This window comes from Myotis yumanensis, unplaced genomic scaffold (genome assembly GCF_028538775.1).
Source record: "Myotis yumanensis isolate MYYU_CA2020_CCGP unplaced genomic scaffold, mMyoYum1.0.hap1 SCAF_19, whole genome shotgun sequence".
Classification (NCBI taxonomy): Eukaryota; Metazoa; Chordata; class Mammalia; order Chiroptera; family Vespertilionidae; genus Myotis; species Myotis yumanensis.
In genome coordinates, this window is record NW_027223770.1 from 27,730,772 (window position 1) to 27,757,993 (window position 27,222).

General features: G+C 63.2%; 1 protein-coding gene across 1 annotated transcript; it reads left to right on the plus strand.

Moving 5' to 3' along the window:
• Positions 1–27,222, plus strand: TMEM132B (transmembrane protein 132B). Its single transcript, XM_070399961.1, has 8 exons — positions 1–550; positions 2,243–2,389; positions 11,716–11,902; positions 15,567–15,710; positions 15,861–16,066; positions 17,505–17,775; positions 19,787–19,978; positions 21,288–27,222. The coding sequence occupies exons 1-8, from the start codon at positions 87–89 to the stop codon at positions 22,440–22,442; spliced, it is 2,766 nt and encodes a 921-aa protein (XP_070256062.1). The 5' UTR covers positions 1–86; the 3' UTR covers positions 22,443–27,222.

Here is a 27,222-nt window from a genome sequence, read left to right on the forward strand (position 1 = left end):
ACCGGCCCAAGGTGCAGACCCTGTTCTACGTCACCGGCCGGGACTGGGGCGCCGGGGACCCCGCCGACACCCTGCCCTGCGTCAAGATGTTCGCCTTCCCCGAGGCCCGCGAGGTGGCGGCCAGCTGCCGGCTGCGCGGGGCGCCCGGGCTGTGCGTGGCCGAGCTGGAGCTGCTGCCCGAGTGGTTCAGCTCGGGGCTGGACCTGGAGCCCGAGGAGGAGGTCCCGGCCCTGCTGGGCGGCACCGCCCTCGAGCTGTTCTTCTCGCTCTACCCCGCCGACCCGGCCGGCCGCTGCCCGCTGGACGCGGAGGCCACGTGGGCCAACCACATCCACGCGGGCCCCGAGGCGCCCCCGCCCGCGCCGCCCGCCCGGCAGCGCATCGGCAGCGTGGTGGTCTACCCGACCCAGGACGACCTGCGCTGGTCGCCGCTGCGCCTGGACCGCAACGTGGTCCTCTCCGTCCCGCTGAACCTGGTCCGCGAGGGCGGCACGGCCACCTTCCTGGTCTCGCTGGCCGGCGGCGCCGTGGCCGACCACTTCACGCTCAGGTGGGGGCGCGGGTCCGTGGCTCGGCGGGTGGGGGTCGTGTGCTGAGTGTGGGGGGGGGGGGTGAGGGCACGTTCAGGCAAGAAATAGACACGGGGGGGGGGGGCAGAGGGAGGCAGGCAGGGTATTATCTCCTCCTCCTCCTCCTCCACCCCCTCTTCCTCCTCCCGCTCCTCCGAATTTTAAACTGGTTAATAGCTAATCCGTGTTTTTAACTGGTATGCAGATTAGCTATTAACCGGTTAAAAATGCGGATTATCCATTAACCGGTTAAAAGTGGATACCGTTAAAAATTCAGATTTTTTAAAAAAAAATATATTTTATTGATTTTTTACAGAGAGGAAGGGAGAGAGATAGAGAGTTAAAAACATCGATCAGCCGCCTCCTGCACACCCCCTCCTGGGGATGTGCCCGCAACCCAGGTACATGCCCTTGACCGGAATCGAACCCGGGACCCTTCAGTCCGCAGGCCGACGCTCCATCCACTGAGCCAAACCGGTTTCGGCTAAAAATTCAGATTTTATAATCAAAGAAAACACGATAATTTCAAGAGAAACATCCAAAGTGCTTTATTCCAAGTCATGTCCATCGCTGGCTACCCATTCCCCATCTCTCAGGTGATCGGTGGAGACCGTCCCAATAGAACTTTCCTTGTTTTGAGGCAGGACACTCAGAGACCCAGTTTCCCACGTCGTCGCACGTGTTGAAGTGCCGCTCAGAGAGCGCGTGTGCCATCGATCGGAACAGGTGGTCATCGGAGGGAGCAATACAACAACATAGCACACACATCAAATCACATGTAGATCAGCACACGTGTGACACTGTCTATTGAAAAAAAACCCGCATTATTAACCAGTGCACCTAGTATTTGTGCCCCGGCCAGTGCAGCTCAGTGGCTGAGCATCAACCTAGGAACCAGGGGGTCAGGGTTCGATTCCCGGTCGGGGCACAGGCCCGGGTTGTGGGCCCCATCCCCGGTGGGGAACGTGCAGGAGGCAGCCCACCGTGATTCTCTCTCATCATTGATGTTTCTATCTCTCCCTTCCTTCCTGAAATCAATAAAAATATATTAAAAAAAACACATTAATGATAAGAATCATGGATCCGCTGCCTCCTGCACGCCCCCTACTGGGGATGGAGCCTGCAACCCGGGCCTGTGCCCTGACGGGCAATCGAACCCTGACCTCCTGGTTCAGAGGTGGACGCTCAACCACTGAGCCACAACGGCCGGGCTCTACCGACACATTCCCGCCACCTGTTTGGAGCGGAAGTGCTCACGTGCCTCCCGCCACCTGTTTGGAGCGGAAGTGCTCACCTGCTGCCTCCCGCCACCTGTTTGGAGCGGAAGTGCTCACGTGCCTCCCGCCACCTGTTTGGAGCGGAAGTGCTCACCTGCCTCCCGCCACCTGTTTGGAGCGGAAGTGCTCACGTGCCTCCCGCCACCTGTTTGGAGCGGAAGTGCTCACCTGCCTCCCGCCCCCTGTTCGGGGCGGAAGTGCTCACGTGCCTCCCGCCCCCTGTTCGGAGCGGAAGTGCTCCCGTGTCTCCCGCCCCCTGTTTGGAGCGGAAGTGCTCACGTGTCTCCCGCCCCCTGTTTGGAGCGGAAGTGCTCACGTGCCCCCCCTCCGGAAGTGCTCACGTGCCTCCCGCCCCCTGTTCCGAGCGGAAGTGCTCACGTGCCTCCCGCCCCACAGGATCAAGGCGGCAGCAGGTGTGAAGATCGTGGCCGTGAGGGTCAGCAGCGAGGAGCAGTGGGCCGTCCAGGAGGAAATCGACAACAGCGGCGCTCAGGCCACCGCCACCCTCACCTGTGCGGGCCCCCGCCCGGACCCGCAGGGCAGGTCAGTGCCCGCTGGGGCCTCGGCTCCTGGGCAGCGGGCGTGGGGGCGGGGGCGGGGGCGGGCGCGGCTGCAGAGCTGGCGGCAAACAGATGTCCGTGCGGCCACGCCCGCCTGTGGGAGGGACGCGCTCCGCGGGGCCCATCACCAGTCACCAGCCGCAGCCTCGAGCGGCCGGGGGGCTGCGGGGTGCCTTGCGGGGTGTGGGGTGGGGGGGCGTGTGTTCTCTCTGTGCTTGGCCCTCGGGAGCGACAGCTCAGAAATGCCCTGAGCCCCCCCTGGTCACCGGGCCGGCGTTGACAGCTGCCCTTTAAGAATCTTGTGGTGTTATTGTGCCCTGGCCAGTGTGGCTCAGTGGATAGAGCGTCGGCCTGAGAACGACGGAAGGGTCCCGGGTTCCATTCTGGTCAAGGGCATGTAGCTTGGTTGCAGGCTCGATCAACAGGCGTGGGGAAAGCAATCCGTCTCCCCCCCCCCCCCCCCTTCCACTCGCTCTAAACATCAGCGGAGAAATCTCCTGGGGTGAGGATTCACACAAAAACATTGGAAAGCCATTATTTTCATTATTGCTACTGTTTGCCCTGATGAGTTTAAAGGACGAAATGGGGAGGGCAGGAAGGATTTAAGAGGCAAGGGAGGGTGTCCTTCCTTTAGGAGCAGCCCACGGTGGCCCGGCCGCGGAGTCATCGTCCCTGGGTGCGTCAGCGCCGTCATTTCGGGGACCTCACCCCTGGGTAGGGGCCTGTGGCTTCAGAACGTGGAGTTGGGTGAATTTGGTGAGGATGGTGGCACTGGTCTTCTCCAGCCTTCGCTTAAAAAACAATAAATTAAAAAAATATTTTATTGATTTCAGAAAGGAAGGGAGAGGGAGAGAGAGATAGAAACATCCATGATGAGAGAGAATCACCGATCGGCCGCCTCCGGCACGCCCCCCACTGGGGATGGAGCCCACAACCCGGGCCTGTGCCCTGAGCGGGGAATTGAACCCTGACCTCCTGGTTCACAGGTCGACGCCCCACCGTGCCAGCTGGGCTCCCCTCTGCAGGCTCTTTGCCGAGTGTACTATCTGTTGCTCATCACCTACTCTCGTAACTGGCTCTCTCTTCCTTCTTCTCGATTCTCTGAACTCTTTGAAGTCATGGTGTCAGGCTCAGAGGGAATGAATGAATGAACGAATGAATGAGGGACAGGGCGGGTGCGGGGAGCGTGAGAAATGGGGAGGTCGGTGGGGCTGTGCAGGCCGTGGCTGCCACTCTGGGTTCTGCAGGCATCGGTTCTGCATTCCCTTCAGAAGAGATAAACGGTTACAAGGGAAGCGAAGTGGTTGTGTGAGTGGTTACATAATTCCTAGACAGCTCGTCTCCTTCGGTCCCTGACCCCCCGGGGGGGGGCGGGGGAGGATGCTCGGGGATCTACGCTCCCCCCTGTCCCTCCAACACCCGCTCCGTCATCTGCATAAATAATTGCTTCTTCAGATGCTTTCCTGTTGGATTGTGATATCAATGAGGTGTGAAATACAGCGGCGTGAATACATCCCTAACAGAACCCGCCACGGAGCGCGGTGATCTCGGGGTGGTGACAACCTTGGGTGCAGTCGGCCTTTGAACAGAACAGAAGGTACCAGCGGCCTGAAATCCTGCGATAAGAATTAAAAATGTGTCGTGGGGGGGGGGGCCCCCGACGCGCGCAGCGGGTGAGGCGGGGAAGGTCTTAATTTGGAGCATTTTAATGAGCGCGCGTGGCGAGGGCCTGCGAGGAGGGAAGATGACAGCCGGCCGATAAGGACGGGCGCTGCCGCGCGAGGAGAGCGGCGATGAGAAAAATCGGCCGATGGGAGCGTGTTCCGAGCAGATAACACGGAACCGGAGGAGAGAGCAGACGGCGGGCCGTTTGCCCGGGGGCCATGTGTGGCCCAAGGGCTTGGGCCGAGGTTGCTCGTGGGAGGGTTTCCCCCGAAGGCGGTGGGGGGCGGGGCGGGGGGGACCCAGACCTGAGAGGTAAGCTGCAACCTTGTCTGTTGTCGGGAGCCCGGAGGGCGTTGTCAGCTGGAACAGAGGTGGCGGAAGCTCAGAGGCCCCCGCGGGAGGGGGAGTTTGCCGTGCGCCGGAGGAAGGCTCACCACGAGCACCCGGTGTGCCGTGCCTGTGCCGTCACCAGGCTGACTGAGTCACTCCGCCCGCCACAGTGACTTCAGTCGGAAATGATGGATGCACAGGGCTGCGTTAAACGCCAGCCAATTGGCTGACGGATCAGCTGTCACCGGCCTCCTGCTGGAAAGGGAAGGAAAATGCTATTTAATTATTTTCAGAACATGAAAGCAGCCGTGATGAATGGGAGGCGTTTGGACGCTGAGCGAGTCCCTCGCGAGGCCGCGCCGGTTCCCGGGGGTGCAGGGCCCGCGCGTCGCCCCTCGATTAGACGCTGAAGACGAAGGTTTGGTCCCAGAGCTCGCCGGGCTCCGACCTGTGTCTCGCACAACAGTTGCTGCCCGGCGCTGGGGCAGGTGGAGTCGCCGTATCCGGGTGGCTAATTGGCCGCCCACGAACCCGTTTTGTTCGACTTGGAGAGTGTCCCCCCCCCCCCCGCACTTCAATGTGGGCCAACATTGAACCCATCGGGAGATTTGACTTAAAACCACATGTTTCTGCCCAGCCGGGGTGGCTCAGTGGTTGAGCACTGACCTGTGAACCAGGAGGTCAGGGTTCGACTCCCGCTCAGGGCACAGGCCCGGGTTGCAGGCTCCATCCCCAGGGTGGGCCGAGCAGGAGGCAGCCGATCCGTGATGCTCTCTCCTCATGGGTGTTTCTCTCTCTCTCCCTCTCCTTCCTCCGGAAGGTCCGGTGATGTGGGACCAGGCTCCTCCGAATTCTGTGCTGCCAGGGGAGGGAGGCGGGAGTTCAAAGTAGAAGGGGCCCCGCTCTCTGGTTTACCGTGGCCCCCTCCACGCCTCACTGCCCCCCAAAAGCTGGGTAAGAATTCTGACCCCGGGTCCAGTGTGTTTGTGTGTGTGTGGGTTCAGTCCCTGACACCAGCGGGCTGTGTCCCACAATCCAACGTGATCCTGACGCCGGCCACCCGGAGGGGCACGAGATGGGCTCACAGGTGGAGGGCGCGGTCCCCCAAGACTGGCCTCCGCCTCAGGCGCCGATCACAAGCCCAGGGTGTCGCCGGGCCGCTGACCAGCCGGCTGTACATCAGAGGTGCCCGCCTCCCCCTTCTCTTTTTTGTTTTTCAAAAAATATGTTTATTGATTTCAAAGGGGAAGGGATACGGAGAGAGAAAGAGAGAGAGAGAGAGAGAGAGAGAGAAACATCAATGATGAGAGAGAATCATGGACCGGCTGCCTCGTGCACATCCCACACTGGGGATGGAGCCCACAACCCGGGCCTGTGCCCTGACCGGGAATGGAACCGGCGCCTCTCGGTGTACGGGATGATGCTCAATCCACTGAGCCACACAGGCCAGGGCTGTTTGGAATATTCTGAAGCCGTCAATTGCAAGCGGTCAATTGCTTTCCGAATCGGCTTTGCTAATCAAACCCTCCCGGCCGCGCCCGAGCGTCCTCATTCCCCTCCCCTGCCTCCGGGCTTGGGAGCGCTGGGTGCTTTCCCACGCCAGGGCTGATGCGTGACGGCAGCATCTCTCTATTGCTCTGGTTTTCATTCCGGGGACGCATCCATCCACACGCCCGCGGGCCGTCCCGCTCTCCGTGTCCGCGGGCACCCTTCCCTGCCCTGTGGCTGCGAGTTGGTACCTCTCGCTCGCTGTAGAGATGCTCATCCCGCGTCTCAGGCTGGGATGCTGCATTCCTGCCTCCGGCCGCCGTCAGCCGGCCCCTCTCCTCCCCTTTTAGGGCGTCTTCGTCTCGGGGTGTTTCGGGTGGTGTGGTCGTCCACGGCCCGGCCTCCTGTCCCCTGCCTCTGTGTTCTCTCTTACACCCAGATCTCCCCCAAACCTCGTCTCCTGTAATTTCCCTACCAGCCCGTCCCTCGCTCTGATCGCAGGGACTCGCATGGAGAGGCAATCGGACTTCCGACTTTTATGTTTTTGGTTCCCTCACGTTTCGGAAGCACGCGGCTTGCATTTCACTTCCAAATGCCGTGGGCCGCGTGGTAAGTGCGCGGACGGGTGGCCTTTCCGTGCGCTGCTAGAGGAGGCGCGTGTCCCTCGCACCCCCCCCCCTTCCCCAGCTCCCCCGATGGCAGGAGGGCAGGACCCTCAGCATGTGATGACGACAGAACCGGGCCCGGCACCGGGGGCCGCCGGGTGGGCGCCCTGGGGGACCCCGGCTCGCTGTGGGTGTGTCCACGCACACACGTGGATCTCCGTGGGCCGCCGCTCCTCAACCTCACATTGGCAGTCTCTATGTTTTTCCCCTCCCGGCTCTCCCATTTTATAATCCCGTCAAGATGAAATCTAATCTCTCCAAAGGTTCATATCAGTGTTGACGGAGACCTTTGGCCTGAAAGTAAATTATACATTGAAAACCAGGGGCAAAACCACGTTATTGAGCCCTGGCCGGTGTTGCTCAGTGGATAGAGCATCAGCCTGAGGACTGAAGGGTCCCAGGTTTGATTCCCAGTCAAGGGCACACGCCCGGGTTGTGGGCTCCATCCCCAATGGGGGGGCGTGCAGGAGGCAGCCGATCCATTAATCTCTCTCAACATTGGTGTTTCTATCTCTCCCTCCCTTCCTCTCTGAAATCAATAAAAATATATTAAAAAAAAGAAGAAATCAATGGGAAAAACATCCCCGTGTGAGGATCTAAAAAACAACAATAAACAAAAACACACAGAAACCCCGCGTGATTGAGACGCTTCCCCACGGGAACGTTTCCCGAAGGTCGAGGGCCGAGTCCGGTCTGTCTGGAGGTGTCCAGGCGGGGGGCCGAGCGCGGGGAAAGGCTTCCTCTCGCGTCCTCTGTCCACGCTCCGCCGTGGCGATCCACGGGCACAGTCGCCTCTTTACCCTGCGGGTCCGGGGGCAGGTGGCCGCTCCCCGCCCCGCCCCTGCGCCCGGCCAGTCGCGCTGCCCTCGGGTCTTCCCTGCTGGTCAGGCCCGGTCTGGGCAGCTTGTCCGAACCCCCCGCCCCGGGCCCGGGGCCAGGCCCCACAGAGCCGCCTCTTGTCCCGGCTTCCGCCGGTGGCTGGGGTGCTGAATGGCGCTTTTAAGGGGGGCTCCTCGGAGCGCAGGGCCCGGCTCCGGCTGCGGCCGCTGTGCCCGCCAGGCCTGGGAGGGCGCCAGGTTCCGCTGCCAGAAGCAGCAGCGCCGGGCACCGTGAGGGCGGGGCAGGCAGACACCTCGGTCTGCGTGTGGAACGAGAGAGGAAGTGCACTGTGGGTGCGCGGGTAGTCCCCCGCCTCCCTCTCCCGGGCTCAGGGCTCCCCCGGAGCCTTTGCAGGCAGAGTGTGCAGGGAGAGGGGGAGGGGCACCTGCACGAGCCAGGTGCCACACGTGTGCACACACACGTATGACCACACACACGTGTGTTTGCATGCACGCTCGTGCGAGTGTGCGCACACATATGGGTGCATGTATGTGGGCGAGAGTGAGAGTGCATATGTGTGCATGTACATGGGCACATGCGAGTGTGTGCATACGTGTGCATGCGTGCTGCATGAGCGCACACATTGCGTGTGTGCACACATGTGCAAGCACAGGTGTGTGCGTGTGAATGCGTGTGATGTTTGTGGTCGTCCCCAGCACCCCCTGGCGCGGAGGGGACAGCGCCCTCCATGGGTTTGGAGGCCGATGCCATGGCGGCCCGGTGCCTCCCCGGTGCCAGCCTGACCCACAGCCATGGGCAGGGAGGGCGCGTGGGGGCCAGCATCCTGCTTCCGGCGGGAATGAGAGAACAGCTCCAGCGGGAGCCTGTTGTGTTCCTTGCAGGGAAACAGTACGAGCAGCTGCGGGAGCGGCAGCTCGGGTTCGAGTTCCGCCGAATTCCCGGGCGCCTCTCTCTCTTTCTCCCCAGTGGCCCTGGCGTTTCCTCTGATGCTTGTTTTTCATCAGGACAGAGACGGCGCCATCTCTGGGCTGAGAAACCAACTTTTAAATGCGATGGGCTCCCCCCCACCCTCCTCTCCCCCCCTCAGGCAAAGGAGACAATTTGCCATTTGCCAAGTAGAACTCACACGGAGCCTGTGCGGAATCGGACTCATTAAAACCTGAACATACACCCCGTCACCCAGGCCCTGCGGCGGGAACGAGGTGCTGACGGCTGGAGGAAGGAACGAGCCGCCGCTAATGGGAGGCCACAATCGGCCGCTGGCGGGCGGCCCGGGAGCTGGAGTGGCTCCTAATTGGGGGGTGAAGGGTGGGAGGCCATGTGCATTTCACATTTCGGGAGCGGGGGGGGGGGGGGGGGGGCGGGGACATGGGAGGGGTGGTGGTGGGGGAATAAAGACCCGATGGTGGGAGGGGGGTAGAAGGGGGGAGGACTGGAGACCAGGACGCAGGCGGGGCGGGTGCTACCTCGGGAGCGAGGCCGGGTTCAGAGCCGCGCAGCCGCTGACGGGAGGGCGCCATCGCCGGGGACGGTGGTGGGAACCACAGTGTGTGCTCAGCCACGAGAACAGACGAGGTTTGAACGGCTGCCGGGCGGCGGCAGGCACACGGGCTCTCCAGGGGCTGAGAGGGACGTGCAGGGAGAGGGCGGCCCCGGGGGTTCGAAGAAGAAGCAGCAGGAACACAGAGAGGAAGTGGTGTGCGCTGTTGTTTTGAGGGATGTCCTTGTTCTCTCTCGACTGTTTTCTGAGTTTTCTGAAAAGGCTGTTGGACCCGCCCACGTCCACACGTGGCCTCCGGGGCGTCTGGACGGGCACGTGGGATCCGTGACACAGACTCCGGGGAGGGAGCGCATGGAGCTGGCAACCTGAGCTCCTGCCGCCCCTGCGAGGCGGTGGGGCCGCGTGAAGTCGCGTGTAATTTTCTTTAAATCCTCACCCGGCGATATTTTCCCACTGATTTTTTTAGGGAGAAAAGGAGAGAGAGGAAGAGAGAGATAGAAACATCCATGGACCGGCCGCCTCCTGCACGCCCCCCACTGGGGATGGAGCCCGCAACCCGGGCCTGTGCCCTGAGCGGGAATCGAACCCTGACCTCCTGGGACATAGGTTGACGCTCAACCGCTGAGCCATGCGGCCGGGCGCTCACACATCTTCACCTGGCGCTGCTCACGGGGGTGGGGGTGGGGGGGGTGGAGTGGGGGGGATCAGCTGGCCGACATCAGAGAGAACAAACCATTGCCTTACGACAATGCAGGCTGTGACCTTGAAGGGGTCTCTCTTGGCTCCAAGGTCAGGCCCGAGACCAAAGCCTGCCCAGCCCCCCCGGCCCGAGCTGTGCGGGCTCCCAGGCAGCTGCGCCCCTCCCGGCGGTGGGGGTCGGGGGGGAGGAGGGACGCAGGGACACAGCGGCGATGCCCGAGGTCGGTGGTGCCATCCATCTGCGGCCACAGCGCTCATTCCTGCAGCCGCTGGGCCTCGGGGCGGCCGTCGCTCACTCTGCCGGTTCCGGCCTGTTAGTGGCTCCTTCCCCGCCCCCCCCCCCCCCCCCAGGCTGGCCTGGCGCCGACTCCCATCTGTCCCCTCCTGACCCAGATGCGTTCCTTCCCGAGAACATGCCCCGCGGACCCGGCGGTGATTGGGGATGGAGGTGCCGTGAGCACCGCCCGTTCCCGAGGCTGGTGCGGGTCCGTGTCAGCTCCGTGTCCGTGTCCCCGGGACCCACGCGTGGGCGTCCTGGGCCCTGTCCTGGGCCCTCTAATTCCTGCTTCCTGTGCCCGGCCTGGGAGCCGCCTCCTGAGACAGGCAACCCCAGTCTTCCCCCCGCCCCCCCCCAACCCCCCACCCCCACCCCTGTTCCCTGGACGTCATGCGCGGTCCCGGTTCTCCTGTCCTCTGCGCCAAGTTAGTCTCTCTCTCTCTCTCTCTCTCTCTCTCTTTTATTTTGGTTAGTCCTCACCTGGGCATATTTTTCCATTGATGTTTAGAGAGTGGAAGGAAGGGGGAGAGACAGAGAGAGGGAAACGTCGCTGTGAGAGAGACACAGTGACTCACCGCCTCCTCTACGCTCCCAACTGGGGCTGGCAATCGAGCCTGCAATCCAGGCACGTGCCCTTGACTGGAATCGAACCCAGGACCCTCCAGTCGGTGGGCCAACAGTCTATCCAGTGAGCCACACCAGCCATGGCGTAGTCTCTCTCTTTTTTTAAGAATCTGCACCCAACCATATTTCTTTTCCATTGATTTTTAGAGAGAATGGAAGGGTTGGGGAGACAGAGAGAGAGAGAGAGAGAGAGAGAAAGAAATATCAACTGGTTGCCTCCATCCCGCATGGGGCCAGGGACCACACCTGCAACCCAGCACGTGGAATCGAACCCAAGACCCTTTGGTGTGTGGGCCACGCTCTAACCACTGAGCCACGCCGGCCCCTTTCTTGCCCCGTCATCATCCTTCTTGCCCCTCCTACCTGCCCCTCTGGGAGCAGGGGCCGCCCCTCACCCCCAGGTGCCGGCCGCTTTACACTCTGCTGGGCGGGGGGGGGGGGGGGGGGGGGGCGGGGGGGGCGGGGCACGACCTCCCTCCGCTGTGTGTTCAGCGAGCAGCTCCCCTGAGGCCTGACCTCTGTGGGGTCGGCCACCGCGCAGCCCCTGGATGGACGCCCGTGTCCTGGCCGAGGACCTTGCTCGGCGCCTCAGCAGCGAACTCGGGGACGGGAATCAACTGGGGCTAATGACAGGCCTCGCCGACCCCGCGACCCGGGTGCTGGCCGGGCCTGGCCTCTCTGTGCCCCCTGCGGCCCCCGGGGGAGCCCAGCCGGCCAGCGTGCCCGTGCGTGACCCTGGACCAGCTTCATTAGCCGCCGCTCTCACTGGGGCGCCCGGCAGCCCGCCAGGCAGCGCAGGGTCCCCTCTAATGAGGCCCTTTCCCCCCCGCTCCCCCAGGAGAAGGCAGGACAGAGCGGACTCTGGGGAAAGTGGGCCCAGTCGCTGTGTGTGACTCTTTTTTTCTCCTTTAATATATTTTTATTGATTTCAGAGAGGAAGGGCGAGGGAGAGAGAGATAGGAACATCAGTGATGACAGAGGATCACTGATCGGCTGCCTCCTGCACGCCCCCCACTGGGGATCGAGCCTGCACCCTGGGCCTGTGCCCCTGACTGGAATCGAACCCGGGACCCTTCGGTGTACAGGCCGAGGCTCTATCCACTGAGCCGCACCGGCCAGGGCTTGGCGGCCTTTCTCCGTGCTGGCCAAGAGGAGGTGGCCGTTTAGCGCACTCTTGTTCTCCCGGTGGAGGAGCCCTTTGACACGCGTCTCCCTTCCAGGGTGAACGGCTCCCTCGCGGAGATCCTGCAGGTGGACCTGGGGGTGGACAACAGCAGCGACCTGGCCGGGGCCCAGCCCGTCACGTGGCAGGTGGAGTACCCGGCGGAGGACGCGGCGGGCGAGCTCGTGGTCTCAGAGATCTTCGTCAGCCAGACCAGCTTCGTGGGCATCGTCCCCCTTGCGATGGTGAGCGACGCAGTTTTCTTCGAGCGCTTTCCAAAATACATGTTTTTTATTGATTTCAGAGAGGAAAGGAGAGGGAGGGAGGGAGAGAGAGAAACATCCATGATGAGAGAGAATCATGGATCGGCTGCCTCCTGCACGCTCCCCTCCCCCCCCCGCCACAGGGGATCGAACCCACAACCCGGGCACGTGCCTGGGGTGGTTACGTGTGCTGTGCACACGGCACACGTCTGGCCGTCAGTGTCTCCCGGGCTGGCTGCGCTGCCCGTGGGGGCGGTTTCTTGCATTTGGGTTTAATTCCCATTGGCTGGGAAGTGCCAGGGTTGGATTGGTTGGTGGGGTCGTGTGTCACAATGTAACTCTTGACCACTCTGAAGAGTGGTTCCGAAGTGGCTCCAAGGGACAGAGCCTCTCTGCTGAGGGACCAGCCCAGCTGGACCTGACCAGCTGACCCTGTGCGCCTGCCTCTGTCTCCTCTCTGTACGAGGACACCAGCCAGACACCAGCCTTTGGGCTTAGGGCCCACCCTTGCTCATCCAGTGTGACCTCATCTGAACAAATCCCAGATGCCCAGACCCCGACTGATTGGGCAGGGGCAGCGCTGGCTGGAACTTCCTTTTCCTGGGAGAGGGATTCACAGGCGACTCTTCCTGGGGCGTCCACTAGATGGCGCTCACAGACCAGCCTCTGGCCGTACTTGCCTCGGCTCCCCTCCCCAGCGGGCTCCCTGGACACCTGCCCCTGGCCCGACCTGTCCCAGTTAACCGACTGCCCCTCAAACCACGTGCACCTGGGATTCCCGACTCCTCCATGTGTGAGGAACGGAGGCTCCGTCCTGCAGCCCCGCCCAGCGCTCCTCCCAGCACCTGCTCCTGCTCCTGCTCCTGCACCTGCTCCTGCTCCTGCACCTGCTCCTGCTCCTGCACCTGCTCCTGCTCCTGCTCCTGCACCTGCTCCTGCTCCTGCACCTGCACCTGCTCCTGCACTTGCTCCTGCACCTGGAACTTGTACCTGCTCCTGCTCCTGCTCCTGCTCCTGCACCTGCTCCTGCTCCTGCACCTGCACCTGCTCCTGCACCTGGAACTTGTACCTGCTCCTGCTCCTGCTCCTGCTCCTGCACCTGAAACTTGTACCTGCTCCTGCTCCTGCTCCTGCACCTGCTCCTGCTCCTGCACCTGCTCCTGGAACTTGTACCTGCTCCTGCACCTGCTCTTGCTCCTGCACCTGCTCCTGCTCCTGCACCTGCACCTGCTCCTGCTCCTGCTCCTGCACCTGCTCCTGCACCTGCTCCTGCTCCTGCTCCTGCTCCTGCTCCTGCACCTGCACCTGCTCCTGCTCCTGCTCCTGCTACTGCACCTGCACCTGCACCTGCTCCTGCTCCTGCTCCTGCTCCTGCTCCTGCACCTGCACCTGCTCCTGCTCCTGCTCCTGCTCCTGCACCTGCTCCTGCACTTGCTCCTGCACCTGGAACTTGTACCTGCTCCTGCTCCTGCTCCTGCTCCTGCACCTGCTCCTGCACCTGGAACTTGTACCTGCTCCTGCTCCTGCTCCTGCACCTGCTCCTGCTCCTGCACTTGCTCCTGCACTTGGAACTTGTACCTGCTCCTGCTCCTGCTCCTGCACCTGCTCCTGCTCCTGCACCTGCTCCTGCACCTGGAACTTGTACCTGCTCCTGCTCCTGCTCCTGCTCCTGCACCTGCACCTGCTCCTGCTCCTGCTCCTGCACCTGCTCCTGCACCTGCTCCTGCTCCTGCACCTGCTCCTGCACCTGCTCCTGCTCCTGCACCTGCTCCTGCTCCTGCACCTGCACCTGCTCCTGCTCCTGCTCCTGCACCTGCTCCTGCTCCTGCTCCTGCTCCTGCTCCTGCTCCTGCTCCTGCTCCTGCACCTGCACCTGCTCCTGCTCCTGCTCCTGCACCTGCTCCTGCACCTGCTCCTGCTCCTGCACCTGCTCCTGCACCTGCACCTGCACCTGGAACCTGCACCTGGAACCTAGAACCTGGGACCTGCACCTGCACCTGGAACCTGGCAGCCTGGAAAGGTGCAGCCTCCCTCAGCCAACACCTCTGCCTGCCCTGTGGCTGGATGGGTGCCTGCGGTGGCTTTTGTTTCCTTGGAAGGTTTTATAGTTTTCATTGAAAAGGATGTACGTTCATTATAAATGTTTAAACAACGTGAGGAGAAACACAGATCCCGGCCCCCACAGGCCTGCGTGGGGCTGTGGAACCATCGTTGGAGGAACTGCTCTAAGGCCGCGCGGGTGCGGAGAGCTGGCTGGACAGAGAGCAGACGCTGTGACACGAGGCCACACTGTGCGCCGCCTCCTACGCGGGAACCCCCCCCCTTTTACTCCGACACAGAGAAGACGGGTTCTCGCCTGGGGTTTCTGAACCTCAAAAACCATGACTCACTCCCCGGGATCCTGGTCTTTAAAGCACCGCGCCGTGGCCAGGGGGGAGTTTGTGGTGGAAACGAGCCGAGGATTGGGGCCATTCTTCTTCTTTTTTTTAAAAAAATAAGTTATTTTTTGATAATTTAACCGGAGATCCTTACCCATTAGCTTCAGAATCGCAAGGGGGCTGGTTGGCAATGTGGATTCCTGCCTGGCGGCCGCACACCACACTCTCCCTCCCGCCCGCCCGCGCCTGCTCCTGCTCCGCACCCGGCTCTCCTGGCATCGAAGGAGCCTCCTGTGCTCGGGGCCGGGGACGAGGAACTGGACGCGGGCGGACGAGTCCCTCCCCCCAAACATGTGTTCTCGGTGCGGAACATTGGTTAAACGCAGACACAGACACAGGAAAACGAAACGCCGTCTCTCCCGCCTTCCCTGCCCGGAGCAGCGGTTCTCAACCTTCTGGCCCTTTCAATACAGTTCCTCATGTTGTGACCCAACCATAACATTATTTCCGTTGCTACTTCATCACTGTCATGTTGCTGCTGTGATGAATTGTCATGTAAATATCTGATATGCAGGATGATCTTAGGCGACCCCTGTGAAAGGGTCCTTCCACCGCCAAAGGGGTCGTGACCCACAGGTTGAGAACCGCTGGCATGGAGGCTCACGGGGACGGACCGGCTCCAGCTTCTCTCCTCGCGTCTTGTTGTTGATAATGTGCTGGTCCTGTTTTACTTCTTTTTAAAAAAGAGATGTTTTCATTGATGTCAGAGAGGGAGGGAGAGAGAGAGAAACATCAATGATGAGAGAGAATCGTGGACCCGCTGCCTCCTGCACGCCCCTCCCTGGGGATCGAGCCCGCAACCTGGGCCTGTGCCCTGACCGGGAATCGAACCCTGACCTCCTGGTTCATAGGTCGACGCTCAATCACTGAGTACGCTGGCCTGGCTTTTTTTTTTTTAAATGTATTTAGATTGTTTTCAAATATTCATTACAAAGTTGATGTTTTCTATGGACAAGAGCTGTTCTATTCAGACTTAATCTCAGTGAAAAGCCATTAAGCTGCTCACCCAATGAGCCCCGAGCCCTGATGAACATGGGGGGCGAGGGGGGGCCCCCTGGGCTGGGCGAGGTGAGCCTGCGGGGCACGGACGGTGGAAGTCGCAGAAGGAGACCTCAGGGCGGAGGTGGCCCGCTCCGCGCCCCCCCCCCCCCCCCCCGCACGGCTCCCTCGCCCACGTCCCGCCTGCTGACACGTGTCTCCCTCCGCAGGACACGGAGATCCTGAACACGGCCATCCTGACCGGCAAGGCGGTCTCAGTGCCCGTCAAGGTGGTGGCCGTGGAGGAGGATGGCTCGGTGGTGGCCGTGGCCGAGGCCCTGGAGTGCAGGTCCGCGGACGAGGACATCGTGAAGGTGCTGCCCACGCCCCCCTCACCCCGCTCTCCCCGGAGCCCGGCCCTTTGGGGTTCGCCCCTTGGGGCCCCTTGTCCTGTCAGGGTCCCCAGCGTTCCCTGTCTTTCCCGCTGATCTGTCTCGGGATTCCTGCTCGCCCCGTTTCCCCAGGTCTCCGAGCGCTGCGACTCCGTGTTTGTGAACGGCAAGGAGATGAGGGGCCGCGTGGACACGCCCGTGAGCTTCACCCACCAGCACTTCACCGCCCAGTTGGAGGTCACGGTCTGGGCGCCCCGGCTGCCCCTGCAGATCGAGATCTCGGACACGGAGCTGAGCCAGGTCAAGGGCTGGCGGGTCCCCGTGGCCCCTAACCAGAGGTGAGGAGCCGGGAGGGCCGCCGGTGGGCGGGATGCAGGGCCCGGTCCGGGGCCCATCCTGGCGGGAGGCAAACGGACCCAACAGAGACCCTCCCGTGCTGGGGCCTCAGGACCGGAAAGGAAATGGGAAATTGCCTCGGAAGCGCCCGGCCGGCAGGGCTCAGTGGTTGAGCATCGGCCCAGGAACCAGGGGGCCGGGTTCGATTCCCGGGCAGGACACGGGCCTGGCCGCCTGCAGGAGGCGGCTGCTCGATGGTTCTCTCTCATCATCGATGTTTCTGTCTCTCTCTCCCCCTCTCCCTTCCTCTCTCTCTAAAAGGTCAATAAACACATATTTTTAAGAAGAAAACATTAAAAACATTAAAAACAATGCCTCCGCGTGGCTGCCCCTCCCCCGGACACGTGTCCCCGTCCACTGGTGGCTGTAGGCTGGTCAGCAGCCCCAGGCGGGGCCTCCGAGAGGAGGGCCCCGGGCAGGGGGCTCTGAAGGGCGGGCCGAGCGGAGGGGGCGCCGGTCTCCGCCACGACCGCCCGAGTCCCTCGCACCTGGAGGAAGGCGAGGGGCACCCTTCTCTTTATTTGTTTGTTTATTTACTTATTTTTGTTCATCCTCGCCCGAGGGTATTTTTCCATTGAATTTTAAAGAGAGAGGATGGGAGTGGGGGAGAGAGAGAGAGAGAGAGAGAGACATCGCTGTGAGAGCGACACACCCATTGGTTGCCTCCCACATGCACCCTAACCAGAGTCGGGGATTAAGCCTGCAACCCGGGTACGTGCCCTTGACCAGAATCGAACCCGGGACCCTTCAATCCCCAGGGGGAAGCTCTGTCCACAGAGCCACACCGGCCAGGGCAGGGCAGTCATTCTTGTTGTTGTTGTTAATTCTCACCCGCGGATATGTGGGAGAGAGAGAGAGAGAGAGAGGAGACATCAATGTGAGAGAGACACATAGATGGGTTGAGTCTTGCCTGGGGCCGGGGATGGAACCTGCAACCCAGGGAGGAGCCCTTGATTGGAAATCGAACCCGAGACCCTTTGGTGTTCCGGCCTATACTCTAACCACCGAGCCACACTGGCCAGGCCTGGGGCAGCCGCTGTGCCCACTTCCTGGTGAGGGGACTGGGCACCTGCTTGCGGCCGCAGGAGAGGAAATCGGCTGCCAACAGTGCTCCCGGCCCAGACCTCAGGCCCCCCCCCCCGTCGCCCCCCACTGGGCTGCAGTCTTGCATCATCTGCGGGCGATGCTTTCGAAACTACAGGTTAGAGAGCTCCCACCTATGTGGGCGGCAGGGCAGGGCCTGTGCTCCCTCCCGTGTCCACGCCGGCGGCAGTGCAGGGCCGCCAGGAAGAGCCCGCGGGAGCAGGGGCAGGTGGTCAGGGGACCGTGAGCCGGACGGGCCTCCGCGCCCGCTGACGCTCTGCGTCCGCTCGTGCCCAGGCCCACGCGGGAGAGCGAGGACGAGGAGGACGAGGAGAGGAAGGGGCGCGGGTGCTCGCTGCAGTACCAGCACGCCCTGGTGCGCGTCCTCACGCAGTTCGTGGCCGAGGCGCCCGACCTGGGCCGGCTGAGCCACCTGCTGGGCCCCGACTGGCAGCTGGACATCACCGACCTGGTGGCGGGCTTCCTGAAGGTGGAGGAGCCGCGGGTCGCGCAGCTGCAGGGCGGCCGGACGCTGGCGGGCCGCGAGCCGGGCATCACCTCCGTGCAGGTACGCGCCCCTGCCGGCCCCGCCTGGTAGGTGCAGGTGTGCGTGTGTGCATGTGTGCGAGCGTGTGCATGAGCGTGTGTGCATGTGTGTGAGTGCGTGCGTGTGTGAGCGTGTGCGTGTGTGCATGTGTGTGAGCGCGCGTGTGTGTGAGCGCACGTGTGTGTGAGCGTGTGCATGTGTGTGAGCGTGTGCATGTGTGTGAGCGCGTGCGTATGTGAGCGTGTGCGTGTGTGCACGTGTAGTCACCAATTTTTTATTTTTATTTTTTTATGCCCTTTTCCCTCCCCGTTGACCCCTCCAGGCCCCGCCCCCAGGCCTTCACCTCCCTACTGTCTGTGTCCAGGGGTGACGCATGTGTGCACACAGGTCTTCGGTTGATTACCTCCCACCCACGCGCCCTCCCTGCCTTCCCTCGGAGATTCTGCCCTCTGTTCTGTGCTCACCAATTTTTTAAAAAAACGGGATCCGAGGACATTTTCCCATTGGCTTTTAGAGAGGGAACGGAAGGGAGAGAAGAGAGAAACTTCGATGTGAGGGAGGCACATCGATTGGTTGCCCTCTGCACGCACCCCAACACGGGGTGGGGATCGAACCCACAACCCAGGCCCTTGCCCTTTACCAGGAATCGAACCCAAGACCCTTCAGTGCTGAGGCCGGCGCTCTATTTACCAATTTCAGTCACTGGAAACCTAATCAATTTTTGCATCTTGGGGAGTTTCAGGGGAAATACAGAATTTCTTTTACCTGAGCTACATCAAGCCCCCGGCGTGAGCAGTTCCCCCAGGGCGGCTGGCGTTCTGCATGTCGCTGGAGGAGACGGCAGGACCTGTGCGAGCCGGTTCTCTTTTCCAAACCCGGAGGGCAGACCTCGTGCAGCAGACAGAAAAGTATTAAAAACACGCATTAAAAATAAGAAAGCCTTACGGCGCAATGCTCTCCTCTGCACTGCAGCTCCAGTACAGCCGTGTTCGCGCCCGTGTTGGCGGGTAGTTATGGGGACAGGGCGAGGCGTGTCTCATAAAGATGTAAACCGTGACTGCTCACAGCGACGCCATCTTAGATGTTCCAGGGTTACAGGTGACGCAGCCCAAGGGGCGTGTTCTACTCTGTGTCACTTTCCCGTCACTGTGCACAGATTCCCGGAAACTGAGCAGTTTAAGCCCCACTGATTCTCAGGGTCCCGGGGCTGGGCTCTGGCCTGGTCTTGAGTTCTGGTCCGGCCCTGGCTCTGGTCCGTGCTCAGGGTCCCCCAAGGCTCAGGTGGAGGTGGGGGCCGGGCGGGCACCTGTGGGCTTTGGCGGAGGTTTCCTTCCGGCTCAGGCTGCTGGAAGGCGAATTCCTCCGGGTGGGACGGGGGTGTCCGTGTGGCCTGTTGGCCCAGAGTCCCTCTCTGCTCCCGAGGCCGCCCTCTGCCCCTCCTGCGGCCGTTCCGTCAGCGACGCCCGATCCAGCCCAATCCAGCCCGATCCAGCCCTGCTCACACGGACTCTCCGGCCACAGCCAGGGAGGGTGCTGCTGCTTTGTTTTGTTTGGTTAGTCCTCCCCTGAGGATATTTTCTCATTGATTTTTAGAGAGAGTGGAAGGGAGAGAGGGAGGAGAGAGAGAGAGAGAGAAAGAGAGAGAGAGAGGGAGGGAGAGAAAGAGAGAGAGGGAGGGAGAGAGAAAGAGTGTGATCGATTGGTTGCCTCCTGCATGTGCCCAACCAGGGGATTTCTAACCTTTGACCCTTTGGTGCACCGGGCGATGCTCTAACCACTGATCCACACGGCCAGGGCTCCGTGCTGCCTTCCAGCTCAGGAAGCCCCCCTGGGAGGTCACCCCGCTGCTCCCAGGGCCCGAGCGAAAGGGAGGAAAGCAGACCAGGGTGGTGCCTCTCAGGCCTCCAGGCAGCAGGTGGGGCGAGCGCTTGGCTGCACAGGGTCCCCATCAGCCTTCCGTTGGTGGAGGATGTGGGGGGGGGGCGTTCACATGGAGCGTGGGGCCCAGACGGCAGCGCTCTCGCCGCCGCAGGTCCTCTCGCCCCTGTCGGACTCCATCCTGGCCGAGAAGACGGTGACGGTGCTGGAGGACCGCGTGGCCATCGCTGACCTGGGCGTGCAGCTGGTGGCCGGGCTGTCGCTCTCCCTGCAGCCGCACCGGGACGACCGCCGAGCCATCGTCGCCACGGTGACGGCCCAGGACCTCCTCCAGGCCCCCGGGCAGGTGAGCCCCGGAGCCCGTGTGTCCGCGGTCAGCGGAGACCACCTCCCTGTCCCCCCGTCCCCCCGGCGGTCAGCGCCGCCCTCAGAGCCGGGGCCAGGCGCCCGAGCTGCCCCCCTTCCCACCCGCCGGTTCTGTCCGCAGTGCTCAGGGCAGACACGTTTGTCCTACGTGGTTTGTTAAAAAACACGTTTTTATTGACTTCAGAGAGGAAGGGAGAGGGAGAGAGAAACATCAATGATGAGAGAGAGCCACGGATCGGCTGCCTCCTGCACGCCCCGCACTGGGGATCAAGCCCGCAACCCAGGCCTGTGCCCTGACCGGGAATCGAACCGTGACCTCCTGGTTCACAGGTCGATGCTCAACCACTGAGCCAGCGGCCGGGCATCCTCGTATCTGTTTCCATCCATCGCCTGTGCCGTGTGCCGTCTGCTTTGCCGTCCCTGCTAGACCTCGACCCGAGGGTCACGTGTTTCACTTGCGCCTAAAGCGCGTGGTTGTCGGTGCCGGACGCTCCCGGCAGCTTCCTGAGCGAGCGCGGCGGCCGGGGAGCGCTACCGTGCGCCTCGCGTCTTTACTGCATCGTCACCTCTGACCCGCTCCCCGCCTTTAAACCGCCCCCCCCTCCCCCCGTCCTGGGCGAGGGCACCAGGGCCCTGTGGGCATCGGAGCCTCTTCCCGGCTCCTCCCGCCAACGCCACTGCCTTCGCCCCACTGTGTGGCTTCCTGACAAGGCAGGTTGTGCGGGGTGTGTGTGTGTGTGTGTATGTGTGTGTGTGTGGCTGCCCAGGAGGCTGACGGGCGGCACCTGAGTTTGGCTCCATCAATCGCCTGACCTTTCCCAGTGTTTTCTGAAAGGTCAGAGCCGAATCCCGCGGCCTGGACGCATGAATTAGCATGCACTTTGCATGTTAATGAGAGCATGGCATTCGCTCCTCATGCCAGCGGGCCGGGCGTGCCCGGGGCTGTGCAAAGCGATAAAGCATAGAGGTTCCTCCCCGGCCAGCGTGCCCAGTGGTTAGAGCGCCGGCTCTCCCACCGGAGGGTGGCAGGTTTGATCCCCGGCTGCAGTCGGGAGGCAACCAGTCCCCGTGTCCCTCACATCGATGTCTCCCCACCCCCCGCCTCCCTTCCGTTCTCTCTGAAAATGATTAGAAAAAAAAAATACAAAACCAACTGACCACAGCGTCCCTCCGGAAGTTTCCTTTCCCGGGTTTGCACATTTAAGGGGCGCCCGGCAGGAGCTCAGTTCACGGCCGCGACCTGAAGGGACCTCGGGCGGTAACGGACGCTCTGGTCTCGTTTCCCCCAGGAGGCGATCGTCAGCTCCTGGATCCTGTTCAGCGACGGCGCGGTGACCCCGCTGGACATCTACGACCCCCAGGACTTCTCCGTGTCCGTCTCGTCGCTGGACGAGATGGTGGCATCCGTGCGGGCGAACCTGCAGCCCCAGTGGCCGGTGGTGGCGGCGGAGGGCGAGGGCCAGGGGCCCCTGGTGAAGCTGGAGATGCTGATCAGCGAGCCCTGCCAGAAGACCAAGAGGAAGAGCGTCCTCGCCGCGGGCAAGGGCCACGTCAAGGTCAAGTTCGACCCCCACGTGGACCGGGGCCACGGAGGCACCAACGACATCGAGGGCGTGAGCCGGGAGTACCAGGACCCCCTGAGCAACTCCATCCCGCGCGGGGGAGGCCGGGACGGGGCGGCCCCGGGGTGGCCCCCCCACGGCGCCCCGGCCGGCCACCGGGACAGCGCCAACCGGAGCGCCACCCCGCCGCCGTCCCCCCTGGGGAGGAAGGACGCCAAGCGGCTCCAGAGCGGCAGTCCCGACGCCTTCACGAGCTTCCCCACGCAAGGGCGGTCGCAGGGACCCAACCCGGCGGCCGGCGAGCTCACGGTGGCCTCCCGGGGGCTCACCGACCTGGAGATCGGCATGTACGCGCTGCTGGGCGTCTTCTGCCTGGCCATCCTCGTCTTCCTGGTGAACTGCGTGGCGTTCGCCTGGAAGTACCGGCACAAGCGGTTCGCCGTGAGCGAGCAGGGCGCCCTCCCGCACTCCCACGACTGGGTGTGGCTGGGCCACGAGGTGGAGCTGCTGGAGAGCCCGGTGGACGTCACGCTGCCGTCGGAGGAGTGCGCCCCGGGGCTGGACCGGGGGCTGCCCTTCGAGGAGGGGAGCTTCCTCCTGAACGGGGGGTCCCAGGAGGCGCTCCCCAGCCAGCTGCTCCGGCCCCCCGAGTACGTCTACGAGAAGGACCCGCGGCGCCCGCCCCCCACCCCCTCGGGCCCCAAGAGGAAGCGGGTCAAGTTCACGTCCTACACCACCATCCTGCCCGAGGAGGGCGGCCCCTACACGGACTCCATCCTGTTCCACGGCGAGGAAGGCATCCAGTGGGTGTGCCCGGACCTGGGGCGGGGGGACCCCCGGGACTTCCGGGACTACGTGGAGAGGCTGCGGGACCAGATGTGAGCACAGCGGTGCGTGCGTGGGATTCACCTTTATGCCTTCTGTTTTCGCGGTGGGGAGCAGGGAGGGCGGCGGGCGCAGGGGATGGGAGGGCGCAGTGTCTGCAGGGGGGTCCCGCCCGGAGCAGGTCAGAGCGCGGGGAGGAGAGCCGCTGGGGTGTTTTTTGTTTTTGTTTGTTTTCTTTTTTAAAAATAAATTTTTATTGATTTTAGAGGGAGCGGGAGAGAGAAACATCAATGATGAGAGAAGCATGGATCGGCTGCCTCCTGCAGGCCCCGCACTGGGGATCGAGCCTGCAGCCGGGGCGGGTGCCCTGATGGGGAATCGAACCCTGACCTCCTGGGGTTTAAGCTGGGAAATGTCTCTGAAACGGCCGCCCGTGGGTCCCGGAGAAATGCTCCCACGAGTCTTACCCGCCGCCTGGTCCCGGCTCCGTTCCGACCGGACAGACCCAGCCCAGAGGACACGGCCTGTCACCCTGGACGCATGCTGGGCCGGCGATGCGGGGAGGACTCAGTGTGACTTGTCCAGCCCTGGACCCTCTGAAGCACAGCGGGCGCCCTGGCCTGGCCTGGGATGGACACGCCCTGCCCGGGCCTGGGATGGACGCCCCCTGCCCCGGCCTGGGATGGACGCCCCCTGGCCTGGCCTGGGATGGACGCCCCCTGCCCCGGCCTGGGATGGACACGCCCTGCCCGGGCCTGGGATGGACGCCCCCTGGCCTGGCCTGGGATGGACACGCCCTGCCCGGGCCTGGGATGGACGCCCCCTGGCCTGGCCTGGGATGGACACGCCCTGCCCGGGCCTGGGATGGACGCCCCCTGCCCCGGCCTGGGATGGACACGCCCTGCCCGGGCCTGGGATGGACACGCCGTGGCCTGCCCTGGCCTGGGATGGACGCCCCCTGGCCCGGCCTGGGATGGACGCCCGGAAGCTGCTGATGTGCCGCCTGGGGCACATGGCCTGCGCGCATCTCCACCCGCCTCTGCAGCCCCTCCTCGGACCTTGCCGGCCTTTGGGAAACAGGAAGAAAAGAAATGTCTTTATTTCCCCTCTGACATCCGTTCGATTTCCATGCGTCTCAGTCACGCCCGTGCTTCCCGCGTGGGGTCCGGGAGGTCCCCCGCGTCTGGTTCCCTGTCTCTCCGTCCCCCACGCTCCACCCCCTGGGGCCCCGGACGCTTCCCCTCCCTCGTCTTCCCTCCGTTTCGCTGTGGACCTTCTGGTGTCGCCGGACACGGGTTCGAGGAAGCTGGGACTGTGCTGTGCGGGGCGGCCGCGTCCTCCTGGTTTTCTACCCGGAACCGAACGCTTTGCAGAACAGTCGTGACCCGCAAACAGCGCTTCTGTCTCCTGCGAGTCGGGGTTCGCGGGGAGCCCCCCCAGCGCATCTCTGGGGCAAGAAGAGCTCCACACGGTGCAGCGGCCACACTGACCCCACATGTGAAACCGACAGACACGTCAAGGAGCTCGCGTCAGATTCAGCTTCCCATTTTCCCGGAAAAACCATTTTTAACAGGCGGGGTGACGTTTTAACTCAGCGACATGAAGGAATCCTCCCTAGACCGCCCTCCCCCAGCATGTCCCCAGCCATGACTCCGGTGGAGAGCAGAGCCCACAGGGTGCGCCCTGCGGGGAACAGCAGGGGGTCCCCCCAAATTCATGCAAACAAGTGGCGACTTCAGAGCTCGGGAGCAGCCACGGTGGAACCCAGTCACTGCGAAGTCCAGGCGGAGAGGGGGTGCCTCCCGGGGAGATGGACGTGCAGAGGCGGGAGCAGCTCGCACCTGCGGGGGGCGCACCTCCGGGGGGGGGGGCCCTGGGGCGGGGCCTGGACCCCGGGAGGCCGAGGACCGACTGTTCAAAAGGGCGGCGCTGGCTTGAGGTCGGCAGGTGACCGCACGGCCCACCCACTCGCGACACAGCGGCCACTGGGTTCTGCCCACGGGACTCGGGGCAGAGGTCACCGATGACGTCACGGATGACGTCACCTGCGTCCCGGGGCCGGCAGTCTTGCGTTGGAAATGGGGGTGAGGGAGCGAAGCGGGGTTGGGAGGAGACAGCCGGGACACCCCAGGCCGGACCAGCTGCTCCGGAGCGAAGGGGGGCCCTGCTCCTCGGCGGGAGGGGCGGGGAAGGTCACGTGCTCATGGAACCCCCAGAATCCCGCTGGGCTGTCAGGGGCGGAGCAGGGCGCCCCGCCACGTGGGGAAGACGCCCAGGGCCCGCGAGGGCCCCCCCACCCCCCACCCCCCACCCCCCCACGGGACGCGGGCCGTGCCTCACCGCCTGCTTCACCTCGAGGCCGAGATGGTACAAATAAAGGTCAAAAGCGAGAGGAGGGGGGTCCCCTGACCCACCGCGGGGGGGACCTGCGAGCCCCCAGGTGCGCGCGGACGGGGACGTGGGGGGGGGGCGGGGGGGCAACAGTGACCGCGCCGAGCGGGGGGCCCCGCAGCCCTCCCTGCGCTCAGGTCCCGGTGACGGTGACCGGAAGCCACGTCCGCCCCGCGGGGGTCCCAGCGGCGCCGTTTCACCGACGGGAAGCCGGCCCCGCCCGTGAAGCCGGAAGCACAGCGGCCGGGCCCGGGGTCCGGGGTTTGCGGCCCAGGCGCCCGCGATGGGCGAGTCCCTCCCTCGGCCCCCCCCCTCCCTCCGCCCCCCACATCCCCCCAAACCCAGACGCCAGCGGCTCGGGAGGGGCCTCGGGCTGTGGACTCTGAGTCGGGGGTGGGGAGGGGGGTACGTGCTCCCCGAGGCCCAGGTGACCTGACAGCCGGGAGGTGACCCGGTTCCCAGACGCCGGGGGAGCGGCCGTGAGAGAAGCAGGAGCAGCTACGGGGGAGGCGGGGGTCCCCCAGCTCCGGCCCAGGAGGGGACCCCGACCTCCCGGCTGTGGCATCTCACCCCCCGGGCCGGCTGGGATGACCCCTCCACACGGACGGGGTGTCTATGCACAGACCCCCGCGCGGGGAAGTGGGGTTCGCGTCTGCCCCCCGACACCGTCCACCGCAGGAGGCGCCTGGCTCCGTGTCAGTGTCACCAAGTCCGTTTCTGTGGGTGTCCTCCGCTGTCCCGTCCGCTGTGTTAGAGCGGCGCCTCCGATGTCGGGGTGCCGGCCCCCGCCCAGGCTCCGTCTGTCTGTCTGTCTGTCGGCGGGGACACCCCGGCTGCCCTCGGTGGGTCCCCCCTGTCGTCGTCGCCCCCCCCCCCCGGGTTTTCTGCTCCGATCACCTCAAAAACGGTCTCCATTCTCCGTTCTGGTCTCTGTCCACCGCGTCCCAGGTGGCCTGCGCGCCCCGCAGCCGTCCCCCGACAACGCACACGCGTGTGGGGCGACCGTGTTCCCAGGTGTGGGAGGGGCCGCAGAGATGTCTGTCTGTCCTGTCAGCAGCACGCGGACGCTCTGGGCGTGTGGGCACGCGCACCTTCCAACACACGCGCACCTTCCAACACACGCGCACCTTCCAACACACGCGCACCTTCCAACACACGCGCACCTTCCAACACACGCGCACCTTCCAACACACGCGCGTGCAGAGCCGGAGCCGACACGGGCAGCGCCGCGAGGGCCGCGGGGTCCGGAAGGTGCGGGGAGGGGGGGCGCGCGTGGACGGTCGCGGGGACACTTTAATCTCACGCGTCACGACTTCTGGATTGTTTTTCCCGTTTCCTTTTCTTTTTTTCTGGGATGATTTCAGAAATAAAGTGACTCCATCTTCCAGCATCAAGTATATTCTAACCACAGGGTAGCGCCCCTTTTTAACACGGAATAAACACTGAGACCTTCCTCTGGTGGCCTGGCTTTACCCGCGTTCCCTTCTCAAGCTCGGCGTCTGTGGGACGGGCTCGGGGATCTATTTCTTTTTTCTTTTTAGCCGAGATTTCAAGTCCTTCGGGTACAGCAGCGCACGGGAACCAAAGGAAAACGTTGCTCCAAAGTTGAAAACAAACAAACAAAACAAACAAAACACTTTACCTTTAAAAAAATACATAATTTTATTGACTTCAGAGAGGAAGGGAGAGGGAGAGAGAGAGAAACATCCATGATGAGAGAGAATCACGGACCGGCCGCCTCCCGCACGCCCCCCACTGGGGATCCAGCCCCCAACCCGGGCCTGTGCCCTGACCGGGAATCGAACCGTGACCTCTGGGTTCACAGGTCAATGCTCACACCCTGAGCCCCGCCGGCCGGGGCAATGAATGAATTCTTTATTATCTCATTATTCGCTTATTTCTGTCTCCCACCGATGGAGGCCCTAACGCACCTCGTCGCGCACCTGGAGGGCGGCGGGTGAGGCCCGTTACAAATGCAGGTCAGGCTCTGGCCCGGGCGTCCAGGTGGTGAGAGCCTCTGGCCGAGCACCGAAGGGCCGCTGGTTCGATCACTGCCCAGGTCACCTGGTACCGACAGGGGCACGTGCCTGGGCTGCAGGTTCCATCCCTGGCCCCGGCTGGGGGGTGTGTGGGAGGCAATGAATATATGTCTCTCACATCGATGTTTCTCTCTCTCTCTCTCTCTCTCTCTCTCTCTCTCTCTCTCTTTCTCTCCCCTTCCATCCCTCCCTTCTATTCTCTCTAAAAATTAATAAAAAATATCCCCAGGTGAGGATAAATAAATAAAAAGCAGGTTCTACTGTGTTGCAGCATCGCCAGTGTTCGGGGAAATGAAGGTCCGGATGCGGTGAGACGCTGGGGGTGTGGATGGAGTGACCTTAGGGCGCCGCCTCCCTCCCACGCGGCCCGCGGGCTCCCTGCTGCTGACACACAGCTGTGGGTCGGT

Bases quoted from the DNA above. Each gene is read 5' to 3' on its own strand.
- TMEM132B (XM_070399961.1), top strand. From the start codon at position 87: ATGTTCGCCTTCCCCGAGGCCCGCGAGGTGGCGGCCAGCTGCCGGCTG. The intron at 551-2,242 runs GTGGGGGCGCGG...CCCGCCCCACAG, and splicing joins GCCGACCACTTCACGCTCAG to GATCAAGGCGGCAGCAGGTG. The intron at 19,979-21,287 runs GTGAGCCCCGGA...CGTTTCCCCCAG, and splicing joins TCCTCCAGGCCCCCGGGCAG to GAGGCGATCGTCAGCTCCTG.